The 16,031-nt window shown below is 44.3% G+C and overlaps 1 protein-coding gene across 2 annotated transcripts in view; it reads right to left on the bottom strand.

The window, feature by feature from the left end:
• CABLES1 (Cdk5 and Abl enzyme substrate 1) overlaps nucleotides 1-16,031 on the bottom strand; it is a 108,819-nt gene that overhangs the window by 26,537 nt on the left and 66,251 nt on the right. Inside the window, exon 4 of one of the 2 annotated variants that reach the window (XM_019741223.3) lies at nucleotides 11,691-11,768. The exons of the other annotated variant lie outside the window; for it this stretch is intronic. Within the exon in view, the coding sequence (XP_019596782.3) occupies nucleotides 11,691-11,768 (78 nt within the window). The remainder of the gene's footprint in view (nucleotides 1-11,690; nucleotides 11,769-16,031) is intronic. 2 annotated transcript variants of the gene reach the window in all.

The following is a 16,031-nucleotide window of genomic DNA, read 5'->3' as shown; positions in this document are numbered from 1 at the left end:
CGGCCATCTTCTGCCCATTGTAGGGGAGGTGGGAGGGATGCCCAGTGATATTAAGTATGAATTTCCCTCTGACTTTGTAAAAGGGGGGGCTAATAGTGCATATGAAGTAGATTCTTAAAAAAAAATAGAAATGAACCCTTTCTTGCACACGAAGCTGATGCGCTCACATCTGTTCCATTCGCACGTCAAAAACCTCACTGACACAGCAGTCAACATCACAACTGCTCTGGAAAAGTGAAGGCTTCGTGGTGGTGGCGGAAGGCACACATTGCCGATTTTTGTGCCTGAGATTCAGGGAGAAGTTGTCACTCACTTTGGGGTTGACATTTTGCTGGGCTTGAATTAAGAGCACATGTGTACACACATCTGCTGGCACAGTCACATGTCCGTGGACAACGGTCCATGGAAACACACAGTTCATCTATTTCAATGATGTTGGTTTCTTTTAACAACTTTTGAATGTGTATATATTAAGACTCTCAGGATCTGAAAAATATATCTTTCACAAAGAGGCTTATAAACTTCTCTAGGGTCGTCTGTAGCTAAGTGCTGTTGTATTGCTGAACCATTTAATGTGAACCATATGAAATTGTTGTTACTTGCCCACTTTGTCCTACTTAAACAGTGATTTCACATCGTGCCACCTAATTTACAGATAAGGTCACTGCTCAGGCCTTACATGTGAGTGTAAAGCAAGCAAGAGACCCATGGCTCTTCATGCCCTGCTTTTCTGGGAGCTGAGAGGGTGGGAGGTCGCCTGCAAAAAGGAACTCTGAATAGTGTTACTGGTTCATCCAAAGAGAGTGTTTTAAAAACTCCAGTGAAAAATAAATTAAGCAGAAGTCCCTGTGGAGTAGTGATAAAATCTTGATGTTTTCTTTGTAAGATCACTAAACTCTCATTACAATGGTGTATGAAAATAGAAATATCTTTTTTGGCTCAAAAGCCAGCATTTACCCTCCTGTACCAGGAGATAGAGCTGGACACCGTGGAACTACAGCTGAAAGTAATTAAAAGCAAACTGAAGTTGGACTTTTTAATTTCTTTGAAAAGCCTAGAAGATTATTTTTTCCCAGATTAATGTTGAGTTCAAACATTAATTTATTTATGTTCCACCTACTCCTAAAAATGGAATGGAGGCAAGTTCAAATACCATATGTGGATATTGTCCAAAATTGTGTGCAAGGTTTCAATGCTGTAGCTTGAACTCAAAAATAAACACGTTTAGTCTGGTTATAGGAAAAGATCTCATTTGAGTAGAGACACTAACAGAATCACACCATGGACAACACATGGTGTGATTCCTTCTCTTCCATAGCCCTGGATGGCACTACAGCTCTCAGTCTACTTAAGTTGCTTAACTTTTGCAGAGGTTGTAGGCAACAAACACACTTTGAAAACCCAGCACAAATATTTTTTTACAAAGGCTGGCCGGTGTGGGTGGCGGGGATGAGGGATCGTGTAAGGGGGGACAGGGGAGGGTGTCACAGAAGATTGGGGAGAGGATTAAAACAGGAGATGAAAATGCATTTGGGGAGATGGCCAAGCAGCAGTTGTACTTCTAAGCAAGCAGCAGGAATATAGGTTGGTTCTTCTTAGAGGTGTAAACCCATCCTTCATAGGATGGCACTGCAATTCACTTAATGTAGCTCTCCTTGAAAGCCTGTAACTTCATGGTTGGAAAACCCCTGGACCTCTGTCTTAGTTTTGGCTCCCACAGCATAAAGTGAATGTACATGATTTCACAGTTGTGGAGTCATCTGGTCAGAGCAGATGGCCAATCTAGATATCCTGGTGCCCAAAGGGGGTTGCCTAGGTCACTAATAACCACACAATGGCCAACTCCTGATTTCATCTTGTGTAATAGGCAAAATGATCTTTTCTTTTCTGAAAGCTTACTGAGCCATAATGCATGGAATCGATCAAACAAGATTCCCTATTAGAAAACAAGAAGTTGAAGATAAGTCCCTTTCCTTAGAGAGCTTATGGTTAATAAACCAGTATTTCTCTTTAAAAAGAAAAAAAAAAAGATTTAAATACTTAACAACTGGGAAGTAGATGCAAAGTGTGTGTGACCAATTAACTAGTTCCCAGGGCTTTCTGCTTACAAGATGGGGATGGCCTGACTTCCATCAGTAATGATTTCTCCAATGTGCTCTGAACTCAAGACTTTGGCATGCCAGCTGGGAGCTCACCTAGGCACTTGCTCTTCAAAGGACAACAATAGGTGGAACACTTTGAGGTGTAAATAATTTAAAAGCGAATTAAATATTAACAAAATTTCCAGATCCTTCAAAAAAGAAATTTGCTGTACAGAAAGCAAAGCTTGAAGCTGGATTAGGAAAGGAAATGCCAATTGTGAGCTAATTTTAATAAAGAGATTACATCCACTGGAATTCAACAACAGAAGCATGAATTAGTTTAAGAAGCCCTATTTGTTTCCTCTTCACATACAATATAGTAGCTGCCATCTTGGATTGGGTCTGTTTACTTGTATCTGAGCAGACGTTATACCCCTATAGTTCAGAGTCAATGGAACAAGGCCCGGGGCTGACAGAAAAAAGTGAAATCAAAGGAGCTTTTCAGTCTTATAGTCCTGCCCTTCTCACACTTAGCACTTCATGGATAAGCCATCCCCCAAGGGTAACTGGCAGACAATGAAGGGACCTTAATGTAGCTTACACCAAAATCTTTTGTCTAAAGGCAGTTCCTATAAACAGCCGGATAACGGCATGATTCATCCATGAGATCATTCCAGAATCTGTCTCTGTGTGGGAATATGCTTGGTGTGAGGAAAGAAACACAATTTGTGAATGTGTAATTTTCCATAACGAAAAGAGGTGTTTTGGGGGAAAGTGGGTGGGGAGGAAGCAGGGATGGACCCAGGGCCGGCCTAGGCAGGGAGCATTTAGGCTTGGAGCCCCTCTCTAAGAATAGTAGAAGCTGTTCTCTGTGTCACAAAGTGATCAACATTCAGGAAATGGACCCAAGAGTATGATGACCTCATCTGAAATGCCCCAATGCCAAAAGCTAAGGACATAAACACCACATGGAAGCTGCTATTTTAAAACACAGCCCCAGAGACACCTTGGACTCTACTAGGAAGCCATTTTCTTCATCACATGGTCTCCGATACCTCTGTAGTAAGCTTACTATCAATCAATCAGCAACGGTTATCTCAATGGGTCTGTAAACACACACATATCACAGAGGCTATTTTTCGCTGCAATCGCTAGCTTGGTTATTTTACAGAATCCCCAACTACAAATTAACTGGGTTTGCTCCTACTTCCTTTCGATCAGATCCATATATACAGGAACACCTACTGATGTCCATATGTTTCAGGAAATAAAGATCATCGGGGCACTCATGTCTGTGACCTTATGCGCAGGGACAGTCCTGGGACTGGCCCTCAACACAATGCCTGCAGTCTCTCACTTACCAGTGGGTTGTGTTCCGAAAGCTTTTGAGCTGGCCTTCGGGAACTCGGAATGCATATTCCTATTGGCATGATGTTATAAATGGAGATTAGCCCCACACAATGCCCTTTTAGCCAATAACTGAACTAGCTCCATAGTCCAAGTAAAAGCTCTGGTCGTAGGAGTAACAGGTCAGAGGGTGAAAGAGGGTGAGTAGGAGAAAGCTGAGTCTCCCTCATGGTTTCTTGGTTTGGGGCTGACCTTCAGCAACATTTTAAAGGAGGTTGAATTTGCCTTATTTCCACCTCCCTCTCCAAATCTCCTTGTCTTTTCGGGACTCTAGGATCCTTTCTCCTAAGCTGTTCCTGTTTTTCATGATTTCTTCCCTTTTCTCTCTATTTCTGAACCCATAGATTCCTTTGCAGCTCTCAGGTTTTCCACTCCTGGTCCCTTGGTGATGGCACAGCAGCCCAGAGGACAGGGTGGGGGTTGGTGAGCAAGAGGAGGGGCAGTGGTCCTAGCTAAAGGTGTGGACGAGGTGTGGGGTCTGCCTACTTAGGAAAGTCGAGAAACTTGCTTAAAACTCATTTTATAAGTGGAGAGTCGCCAAGCCAAACCACAACTCCACACCAGAAATGAGAAGGCAGTGACTAATGTGAATAAAAGGCAAAAAGTCTCAGATGGGCCTTGGCAACTGTCGGCTGAGAGAAGAGGAGCTGGTTTAAGGCTGGGACTCTTCCCAGAAATGGTATAATTTAAAAGCTTAATCGGAGAAGAGTGTTTACAGCTATGGGAAGGTTTGATGTTACAGTTATAGTGAAAAAGACGGGCAACATCTGTTCCTCTTCTCCATAACCGGCTTCCAATAGCTTGTTTTAAAAGGTGGGATTTGGCAAAGCTTCTTCACACCAGCAAGAAAGATCAAAACAAAACAATCATCTCTTCATATTCCATACACGCACTAGGGAAAAAAAGACTGGAAGGAAATAGAACAGAATGGTAACGATGGGTTTGTTTAGGGGAGGCTCAGTCATTTTTAACTTCCTTTTATTTTTATGTGCTTTCCAGATTTTCTTTACCTGTACCTCTGAGGAAACCAATTTAAAGACTAAATAAAAGCAGATCTGAAGATGCATCCTTTGTGTTTGTAGAAATGCACAACTGGCTAAGCCATCATGAACCCGTGTGAGATTTGCTGTGTTGGGGCAGATCTAGAAAAAGCAATGAACTAGCTCTTGTGATTGGACAAAAACGAAACGAAAGCTACCATTTAAAGAGTATTTACCATAGCCTGGCACAGTGCTTAGAGCTTTCGTATGTAATATTTCACTTCACAGTCTCAAAAATCCCTGGGGATGACATTCTAGCCAACTTTACAGGTGAGTAAGTCTGGGACCAGCAAGGCCAATGAACCAGGACCAAGGATTCGACCTGACCATCAGCTCTGTCCTATGCACCCTACTGGTACAGACGACAGGCACAGATAAGGACTACAGTTTCCCAACGGGGTCATGAGGGACGGAGTGGAGATAAGCAGGCTTCTTGTCTCCATTCCCACTGTTCTGGAAGAGCTCTGTGGTTAGCTGCTTTATTTATTGGTGTTCTGTCTAAACTTGTGTTGGAAGAATGGTTTCTACAGCTAAAAAAAGTCTAAAAACCAAAAGACTACACAGTGTCCAAGTCCCTTCCCACTCTAAAAGTCTATTCTCAGAGCTGAAGAGCGTTCCCTGTCATTCAGCTTGGGTGAACTGGCATTCCCGGGCCAAACTTCCAGGTCAGATATCTGTTCATGAATTAGCTCGGGGACACCCCAAGGAGAAGTGGCAATACCCTTGTGTCCAGGAAGGGCTTCCACATCCTCGGAAGTGGTTTCTGCTCACTGAGTTCAGCCCATGAAATGCAATCCGTCCCTGGTAATGATTAGTGAAATCCAGTCTCAAGTGCTGTGTTATCTGAAAGGAGTGAGCATGGCCTATAGCTAGTCTCCAATCTAAGCATGCCAGTAAACCCCAACATCTTACCAACACGTGCACTTCATTAGAAATGGCCTTGCTGGGCCAAGGGAGGGCAGCAAGGGCCAGGCTGTGTCTGTGTGAGGCGGGGCTGGGTGGGTAGTGGCGAGGAGGACAAAGGCAGGGGCTCAATCCACCCCAGACACTGAGAGGGCCTCCAATGACCTGGTAAAGCTCCCCACTGCCCCCTCCCCCCAGTCCTGACCTGGGAAAACCACTCTCTTCTAACTCTGCACTAGATTCAATCCAAAGATGTCCCTTGCTTTAAGCAAAAACAGTATACATGAAAGGAAAATCGTGTGTTGATCTGCTCAAAATGGAGCTGTGTATTATTTACATTTTGATCACACGATGCTCGTTTGGAGATGTTCTGACAATCTTGAGTTGATCAAGGGCTAGGTGGAGGAAACCACTGAAAACCAAGGAACTCCGTACAGCATTAGGAATAGAGACAGTGGAAATGTAATGGCTGTGTGCGACATCAGAGGGGCAGTGGATGGGGAGAAGGGGGTTGACACTGTGTGAGGGGTATAAATGATAAATGTCTAACTATTACACTGCTTTGTACACATGGAACTAATTATATATATATATATATAATTTTTTTTTTTTTTTAAAGTCAAGGAATTCCAAAGGGGTTTGGGAAAGAGGGTGCAGAAGCCCGGAGTGACCACAGTGAAGACCCCACTGTCTGAGTTTAACCCACCCTGCACTATACCCCTCTGTGCCCATCAGAGCCACTGCAGCTTCAAGGGACCAGCAAGCCTGAATTCCTAAAGTGAAAGTACAGGAAGAAAGGACGGTTATTAGAAGCAGCTCATGTTATCTAACAGATGATTTCCTGAAGAAAGAAAACTCTGTCAAACAATACTTTAAGATATAAAATAAGAACACTTATTAAGAAAGTAAGAGAGCTCTTTAATTTAAAAAGCCCTGTTACCAATCCTTTTGTGAAGACATGTTTGGTGCTGTACTAATCCTCTAATGTAACTGTTTTACACACTTTCTCAAAGAGAAGCATTTTTCATGCATGGCGTAAAGACAGGAAGAAGACCCTCCCGGTCCCTAAATCGCTTCCCTGTGGTGTTGCGGGGCGACCTGGCTGCAGCTGGGAAGCTGCTGGGGAGATGCGAGTGAGCAGCACTTTGTCAGGAACCCGTGAAGCCCATGCACAGTGTCTGCATTGTGTCGACACCTGGAGAATGGGACCACGTCCCTAGTCTTTAATTCTGTAATTCATGCCTTCCTATTCTATAACCAACAAATACCCAGAGAGGGGAATTGACTCCACCCAGAGTTGCCTGAAGTTTGCCCTTGGAGGAGCCGAGGCTGCAGTATAAACCGGTAACCTCCAAAGCCATCAGAAGGCCACCACTCAGCACCTCGGCCACTGGCTCCCCAGAAAGCGACCCTCCTATGGCACATGCATGGAGCTCTGTCATCACCCAGATGCACATCCGTCAGCTGGTGCCACCTGCTTGTTGCTGGTCCAGAGCCAGCAAGCCCAGCCCCAAAGGGGTGATGGTGAAGGGAAACCCACTCAGCTCTCAGGTGAACACTAGCACTTCGGGACTGCCTTTGCGAGGGTGCCAGCCCCAAAGCAGAGAACCCTGCACGGCACAGAGCCTGCCTGCCTGCCTCCGACCTCTGCCACTGCTGCCCCGCCTCTCCCTGCCCCAGCCTCACATGTGTAAAATGATCGCTAGAGAACTTACCTCATGAGGTGGTTCTGAAGATTAAATAAGCCAATGTATATAAAGCACTTAGAACAATGCCTGGCATACTGTAAGCATTACTTATGTTTCAGCGTATGTTATTACCTCTATGTGTCACGTTCACACAAAGGTTTGACTACACGATCAGCTAATCTTAAGGAAAGATGCTCTTTTCTCAGATATCTGTATCTATTTATCAAGGCAGGAAAGAACAGTTTGAAGATTGGGGCAGTTGTGAACTAATCAGGGCAGTCTGCTGCAAGCAGAAGCTCTAGACATCACTTTGCGAATTATCCTATTGTCAGCTTAGCATAAGTCTGGTGGCATGTAAAATGACCCTAAAGGGTTCCTGTTCTCAAGGCTGGGTTGATTAAGCCCCTATCCTTGTAGCTCATAAGAGGAAACATACCAAATAAAACTGCAAAAAGTCACCAGATCTGAACATTCTTTTAAATCTCAAATTTTAAAACATTGGACAGAGAATGATTCAGATCGGAGCTCTCGATCATTGGTGGATGTGGAGTGTGAACAGCACGTCCCATTTATAAACTCCTTATTGAACCAGACCTACGGCTTCCACACTAACGAAGTTGACAAGGAGAACACAAAGACATGCTATCTGAGCTCACAGGATCTTTGGAATAAGAGTCTTTTGGAATAGACTCTTTGGAGTCTAGCCAAACCTCCCCATTGGGCAAACAAGGGAACTGAGACCCAAAAGGCTGAGTGATGGGCCTGTGACAGTGACATCCAGGACCAGGACCTGGTCTCCCAACATAGCCCACTTCTTTCTGCCTCCACCGCCTCCCCTTTCTCACTATAGAGGCATGAATATGGCAGTGGCAGTCAGCAGTGGGATTCCGCTGGAATGGTACGTTACTGAGTTCTCTCAGTAGGTCAGGCATGACAGAGACCCTGCGCAGAAGTTTCCAAGGAGCCAGATCATCCGCATTCTGACATGCTCAGAAGTCCAAATTGGGGCTGGAATATCTTTCTCCACCTCTCCAAGACCACACACTTCTACGTCTAGCTAAAGAGCCACCTTCTCTGGGGAGCACTCCCAGACTCCTCCATCTGAATTCACTGGACTCCTTCCTCAGCGCTCCACCCGCACACTGCTTAGGACTCATTTCATTGTTTGTTCTTTTGTTTGACGGTTAGTTTGTTTGTTAGTTCGTTTCTGTCTCCTACCATTAAGCTCTGTGAGGAAAGAGACATTTTCTTATTCACCATTATATCCCCACTAACTAGAACAGTTCCTGGAACGCAGTAGGTTTAATAGATCTTGTGGAGGGAATGAATGAATGCTGCTGTGCGGCGGGCACCCTTGAATCTCTACATAGGAGGCAGGCAGGGATGACAATATACTTAGAGGGGTAGGTGGCAAAAATGAGACTTTATGTAGCAAACACAGCTTTTACTGAAGATTGCAGATTTACTGTCAATGTGGACACTGATAAAGATTTGAGGGCCGTTAAAACACTCTCTAGCACGTCTTACCGCCCAAGTCCAGCTATCTTGGCTGTTCACATGTCTGACTTCCTTGCTCAATGATAAACTCCGGGAGAGTGGGTCTTACTCATCCCTGCACCGCTCCCCCACCCCAAGCCTCCATCAGGGCCTTGTGCTCACTAGGGGCAGAAGAAATGACTGAAGGGCTAAAAGCATGAATGAATGAATGAATGAATGAATGAATGAATGAATGAATGAATGAATGAATGAATGGGTAGATGGTGAAACCTCTCCTAAGATTGGCCTGTTTGCCTTGGCCAACTGATGACTGGAGCCAATGTAAGTGTTCAGTTCAGTTTAAAACCAAGAACAAAGCTTTGGGGTCAGAAGGGAGGGAGGGCAAGCCATGATGTGAGAGCGAGACTTGGGAAGCTCAAGGGCAGCATGAGGAGCCAGAAAACAAAACCGGAAAGAGATAAGGCCACGCTGATAGATGCTTTCCATGTAAAGGAGGTTTAAGTACACAGTGGATGAACTTTTGAGTTTCCTGTTTTTAGAACTTCCTTGTGATGAAGTTGAAATTGTACATCGCCCCTGTCAGCAGGGTGGTTTGCGCTTGTCTGGAATAATCAGGCACATGTGGTCTAGTCCACGTGCTTAAGTACAACGGAAACATGGGAGCTAGAAACCACAAAGTCAGTGGGCTGGGAGGTCTGCGTCCTGGGCTCTACTAGGGAGGTGGTGAGTAGGGTTTCCAGGCAGGAATTCCCACCTATTCTTAGGAATTTTTTTCGCTTTCCCATTCCCGTATCCTAAGAAAAGTTGGTCGGGAAATCGGAAAAATCGACTCCTTGAACCCAGGTGCTTGGTAGTATCGGCCGTCACTTTGTGGAAACGATTCATCGTGGAGAACAGAAAACAGTTTATATCTGGGGATTTGGGAACGGGAAAGCGAAAAACACTCCTGAGAACGTGCGGGAATTCCTGCCTGGAAACCCTAGTGGAGAGCTTCACCCCCCTGTACCTACAACCTGAGCTGTGAAGCAGGGAGACCATACTATGTCATCTCTAAAGTCCTTTCCACCCCTGAAATTCTATGACTTATGTCCTGGTCACAGAAAGAGCTTTAGCATAAAAATAAAGGAATTTTCCACAGTGCAAAGGTATTAGCTAATATGTATATGAACTAAAGTAGTTTAAAACATAGATGTATGCAATTTACTAGTATAAATATTTTGATTATTTGAGCATAGTTGTTTCCCAATAACTAGTAAAAAAAGTCATAATTATGATAAATGGCAGCTATTCATAAATAAGAATTCTGCTCATTAAAACATTTATAAAGCAGAACACTTCTTAATCCTAGTGCTAAGTTACAATATTTTGAATTGTGCTCATAGTTTCTTGTGTGATACTTAAGTAGCATATGCCGCTGAAATGGGCACGTTCTTTTCTCCGTTAGTATTACAAAGGATCCAATTATGTGTTTTGTTACAGGAAAAAAATGAACCTTTCTGCATCTTGTTTCCTCACCTATGAAATCGGAAGTGGTGGTGAGTTTGAGTTTGTTCATGTCCAAGATGAAAAAAGTTTATATCTTGTGACCCCACATATTCATTTTGCTTCTTCATCGGGGCCAAGAGACAGAATAGCTGAATCTCCTGATAATCCTACAGGTGACCCCTTCTGAAATACAGTAGTCCCCCCTTGTCTGTAGTTTTGCTTTCTGCAATTTCAGTTATCCACCATCAACCACGATCCGAAAATATTAAATGGAAAATTCCAAAAACAGGCAATCCATAGGTTTTAAATGGCATGCTGTTCTAAGTAGCTTGATAAAATTTAGCACCATCCTGCTCCATCCCCCCTGGGATGTGAGTTACCTTTTGACAAGAGTCTCCACACTGTAGACGCTCCCCACCCGTTAGGCACTTAGTAGCCATCTTGGTTATCAAATCAATTGTCACTGTGTCACAATGCTTGTGTTCAAATAACCCTATTTTACTTAATAATACCATATTCACATAACTTTTATTATAGTATAGTTATAGTTGTTCTATTTCATTATTATTATTGTTGTTAACCTCTTACTGCGTCTAATTTCTAAATTAAACTTTATCATAGGTATGCAGTGCATTGGAAAATCATAGTCTATGTAGGGCTCAGTACTATCCATGGTTTCAGGTATCCACTGGGGGTCTTAGAATATCCCCCTCGCAGATAAGGGGTGCTACTGTAAATGATGAATCAGCACCAGGGACCATCCTGCCCTCCCACGGGGTAATGGTCATGTGTGAACAGTGTGTGGTTGTCACAACGACCAGAGGGCAATGCCAGCATTTAGTTTGCAGAGGCCAAAGCCAACACCCCACAATGCTCCCAGCATCCTACGCAGTGAACTGTCCTGTCCTAAATACCAGCAGCTCCCTGACAACAAACACCAGATGCAGTGAACAGGGGAGGGGCGAGGGAGTAAGACCCAGATGAGGAAATGAGCAGAGTTCAGAGATGGGGAATGAGGCGGGAGGCTCTGCAAGAGCAGAGACTCACTTACCTACTTTTTTCACAGCAAAAGGAGGGGCTTGTTGATCTAGAGAGGTGATTGTTTCTCTGGCCTGTTGCAAATCACATTAAGTCTGTTCCTGGTACTACTCTGCTTTAATATTTGCTCCAGCTTGCCGGTCAGTTCCCAGCCCTAAGCCCAAAATGCAAGGAGGCAGGATGCTACACGGTTTGTCTAATTCCTCTCCGGACCTACCTTTCTCCAAAAGTCAGCAAGGCCCTGTGGGATAGAGTGGGCCCTGTATTGTTCTTGCTTTACAGTGTTGGAAGAGATGACAAAATGCATATTTAGAAACAGGAGGCAATACGGTGAGGACACACATGCACACACATGCATGCACACACAAAATAACAAGGAAGCTTTCTGGTTGAAAAGGAAGTGGAACTTTTTTTTCTTTCACATTTACAAATATTGAATTTGCAGTGTCAAAGTGAGGCATGTTCTTTGAAATGGAAAGAGCAGCACATTATGCACATGGCATCACAACTTTTCACCCAGAGAACTACAAAGCAAGCATGCATATACATACCCCACGTGGGCACTGTCGCGATACGGCAGCACTGAAAATATACTACAGAAGGATCTTCTGCCACTGATAAGGACTATTCTAAAAAATAAAAAAAAGAACAAACAAACAAACAAACTAAATGCAAAGACTCTTAAATTAAAAAAAAAATTCTCTAGCAATTAAGCATTCATGGAATTCATGGCAGTATTTGCACGCTCCCACCACCTCCTCTGACAGATGGTGTTCTGTGCGCCTTATAAAATGCAACCTCAGCACAGCAGCAGTTTGCTGCCTCTCCTGATCCAAATGTGAACATGCGAGACACCAATGAGGGTCCCTAACGAGTACACATGAATCCTTTCTCTGGTGAGAGTTGCTGGCTGTGGGCTGCACATGCAAGATGAGAGACAGAGCTATGAGTCTGGGGGTGCCCAGTGCTGAGCCGAAAGTCATGCCACATTTAAACCATTGATATTTACTCTGCAGTATACAATGCAAGAGCAACAGTGCCAGAAACCGTGAGCAGGAAAGACACTCAGATGCCATTATGATCATTAGGTTTTTTGTTTTCTTTTAATACGCTGGCAGCATGTTAGGTTCTGAGAATAAATTAAGGGAACAATTACATAATCAGTCTTAGCCTCCATTCCTGCTATAAAGATACTACTGGAAACAGTTCTACATGATGTTCTTATGCAATCAAAGGCCACTTAGAAAAACATTAAAAAAAAAAAAAAAACCTCTCAAAAGTACTTATCCTGGCATCTGAGAATAACATTTGTGAAAATAACTGCTGATGAAAAAAATGGAGAGACGAGTGGAGGAGACTAAAAAACAACATTCTTTAGCACAACAGCCGTACACATCAGATATGGAGCTTATTGACTTTGGTAATCTTTTCCTTCAATAATCGTAATAATAAAAACAGGAGAAAAAAAACCACAGTACTAGTAACGGCATCAAGGTTTAGGGATTTTGACCTTGTTTTAAAACTGTGATATTAAATTCCCTATACTCTCAGGATAAAGTCAGGTTCCCTGGCATGGCACACCCAGGCCTCTGTCTTCTAGTTCTTTCTGCCTCTCCAGCCTCAACACATACGCGGCATTTCCTCCCATGCTTTACCACTCATCGTGCTAAAGGACTTGCAATGCCCCACCTTAAAGCCCCTGCTGTTTTATACCTCTGTCCTTCCCATGCTATTTCTTCTGCCTGCTGTGCCCTATGTAGGTACACTTAGTGAACTCCTATTTATTCTTCAAAACCTAGCTCAGAAGTCACCTCCCCAGGAAGCATTTCCTCCCCCCTTCGCTGAGTTAGTTACTCATCCCCTTCCACTTTCAGGAGTGCACTGATCACAAGAGCTGCTAATCATTTGCCACCCTCTTCTTCCACACAGTGAGTCCAAAGGTTTAGCACATGGCAGCCCCTCCATACACAGTCTAGGCAGCGCTGTGCTTCAGAGCAGCACCTGAGTACCTGTCGCTGGGGGTACAACACTGGCTGTCTGTTCATTCCACAGTGTTTCATGTCTACAGTAGCTGACAGGACCAAAGAAACATTCCCAGCCTCAAATGCCAGTGTGGTCACCTTTGTATGACTTCAGGCAGCTTACTAACTCATCAGTTTCCTCATGTAAAAAAAGTAGGATAAAATTAGTAACTATCTTATTGGAATGTTGTAAAGCGTAAACGCGTCCATATGGCAGATGTGGCAAATAATATTAACTGCCTGGCAAATAATACATACCCAATAAATACCAGGGGTGCCAAAAAATATAGACACATGACTTATACTCATCTTTTGCTTTGGTATATATTACAATTTTAATACTCAATAAAAATGTGCATACATTTTTTTGGTACCGTCTGTATTAACTGCTTTTACTGGGGACCATGTTCTTGAGTTGCGGTAAGTTTTACCAGCCTAGTATAATACTTAGATTGAGGAACTCTTCGGACCTCTGTGCTAAAATACACAGGTCTGCTCAGATATGACAGGCTGTGCTCTTAATGACAACTGAAGGACGACACATGTGGCTTGTCTACAAAGATGTGGCACACACACAGAGGTGTGTCTCCTATCTCAAAGGAGATGTTTCTCATCAGACACCTCAGACCCAAGTCTTGGTCACTGCTGCAAGGGCAGGGTGTTGCACCCAGTGGGGCACCAAGGCCTGAAGGACAAGGGTTAAATGAATCATGAGCACACCAGCCTGCCCAACACCAGCCTGGCTCCGTGGGCGTTCACTCAGCTAGACCAGCAACAGAGCTGACGTTGCAATGCCCTGTGTCAATGTACTTAAGCAGACATAGTAACAGCTAATATTTAGTAAGTATCAATTAGGTGCCACGTTCTAAATGCTTTAACTAAGGGGGCACAAGCAAGTAAGTGATGCGCCGAAAGTGAACGAGGGGGTGTGACTGACCATGGATTCGAACGCATGCTTTATCACTATGTGCTTTGATGCTTTGCTCTTCTCTAAGACTTAGAAAAGTCTGCTCCTGTGGGTTTGACTGGGTACCCATGGACTTCTTGGATGCCAAGAAGTCTGCCTTCACCCAGGTGTTCCAGGGTGGCTTTCCAGTGTGACCTGCAGGTCACCAGGCCGAGCACGGGATGGGGCCAGAGGGTGACCAATCACAACAGTCCTGACATTAGAGCTCCTGGAGCCGTGGGTGAACCCCTCCTCCTGCTCTGCTTAGGGCCCCTTTCCTGATAAAAGGACAGAGGTTCTCCACCACCACCCCCTGCTATCCACCCAGAAGTAAAGCCTAGAGCTACTCATTCCCGTCACTGGACATCTACGTCTTCTGCAACCCAGAGGAAGGAGTGTGTTGAACAAACTCAACTGTCTTAGCATAATTAATTTTCTTCGTTATGTAGTGCTAATGTGTCCTTCCTCCCCACACACCAAACTTATTTGGACATTTTTAATAGAACAAGAAAATGAGAGGATAAAAATGCATGTGAAATGGAAGCACTTTTTCCAAAGTTTCAACCACAATGTGCCTTTTAGTAAAGAAGCTGCAATGTTCTGCTCAATTAGGGCAGCACTGTGTGGTCCTCACCATTTAGGTCTAGGAGAGGCCGACAGCATGAGCTTCATTCAGAAAAAAAAAACATGTTATTCTAGCACATAGGTCAAGCTTAGCAACTACGAATATGGAATGTTTCTCAACAATTCCAGCAGGGTTGGTACTTCTCTGGTTGGCCATTCACAGGCTGCTGGAGGGCGGAGGAGGTCAGCAGGGAGCACCACATCTTTGAGTACTTTCCTTCCATTCTTGTGTCCAGCCATCCCGTAGCCCCTCACTTTCTGCAGGGACCAGAAGAGCAATCCAGAGCAGAGACCCGCATAGCAGCTCTGCAACAGGTCTGCAGCAGTTCAAGCAGGAAACAGCCAACTAAGCTCCCAAGAACACATCCTACGTGTTTCCTGAAGTACTTCTGGAATCTGGGAGGGACTTGAGGTCTTCGCCAGAGCAGGCAAATATCAACAAGTGGTAAGCTCTCGTCTTCTGTTTCTTACACGGCAACTTTGAGCAGGGTGAATCTCAAGACCTGCCCCCCCCTCAACCCCTTCCATTGTGTCCAGAACCTGGAAGGTTCATGTGAATTTGCAGCTTTGCTCTTTATAAATATCAGGCAATGCCCATCATACTGGAGGATAAGCACAGAAGAAAATCAGATTCATTTGCCTCCTCTGAGTACTTGTGTATTTGTGAAAGAATTAAACCAGAGCTAGTGGAGAATGATATAAGACGGCCAACCCCCATTTCCAATGGGCTTCGAACACTGAGCACCTCATGTCTTCACTTCCAGCCACTGTAGCTATCTTTTATGCCCAAATGGAATGCAAAAAGCCCACATAATTTTCTCCATCTGTGACATATAACGCTTTACTTGGAGTCAAGCTGACCAGAAAGCATTACACAAAAGATTATTACTTCAAAAGAGGAATTAACTCCAGAGAGATGGGTCTTCAAGGAATTAAAGACCACATTTCCATACACAAACATCTGTCAGAGGAAGAGAAAAAAATAGCAAAAGAAAAGACTCCCGAGTGCTGCAGCACACATGGGCAGAGCTCCCTTTAAATACACAGTGTTTTCCAAACCCTTCCAGGAAGCACTGAGCGTGTCCGGCAGCTGGAACACTGTCTAACTTTCTTCTTCATGTAGCCTCATTTCCATGCTTAGGAAAATGTTTCTGGTATGAGGGAACTTGCAGCTTCAGGCCACAAAGCTTCCATTTCGCCGGTGAGACGCTGGAGTCTTCAGAACAGCCAGGAAATGCACAAGGGCCCCCACAGCTGCCAGTGCACCATGGGCCACTTTCATTGAATCTGTTTTCAACCCC

The sequence above is a fragment of the Rhinolophus sinicus genome, chromosome 4, assembly GCF_057876585.1.
Source record: "Rhinolophus sinicus isolate RSI-liver-muscle chromosome 4, RSI-T2T, whole genome shotgun sequence".
Classification (NCBI taxonomy): Eukaryota; Metazoa; Chordata; class Mammalia; order Chiroptera; family Rhinolophidae; genus Rhinolophus; species Rhinolophus sinicus.
This window is presented reverse-complemented; position numbering and strand designations above follow the sequence as displayed.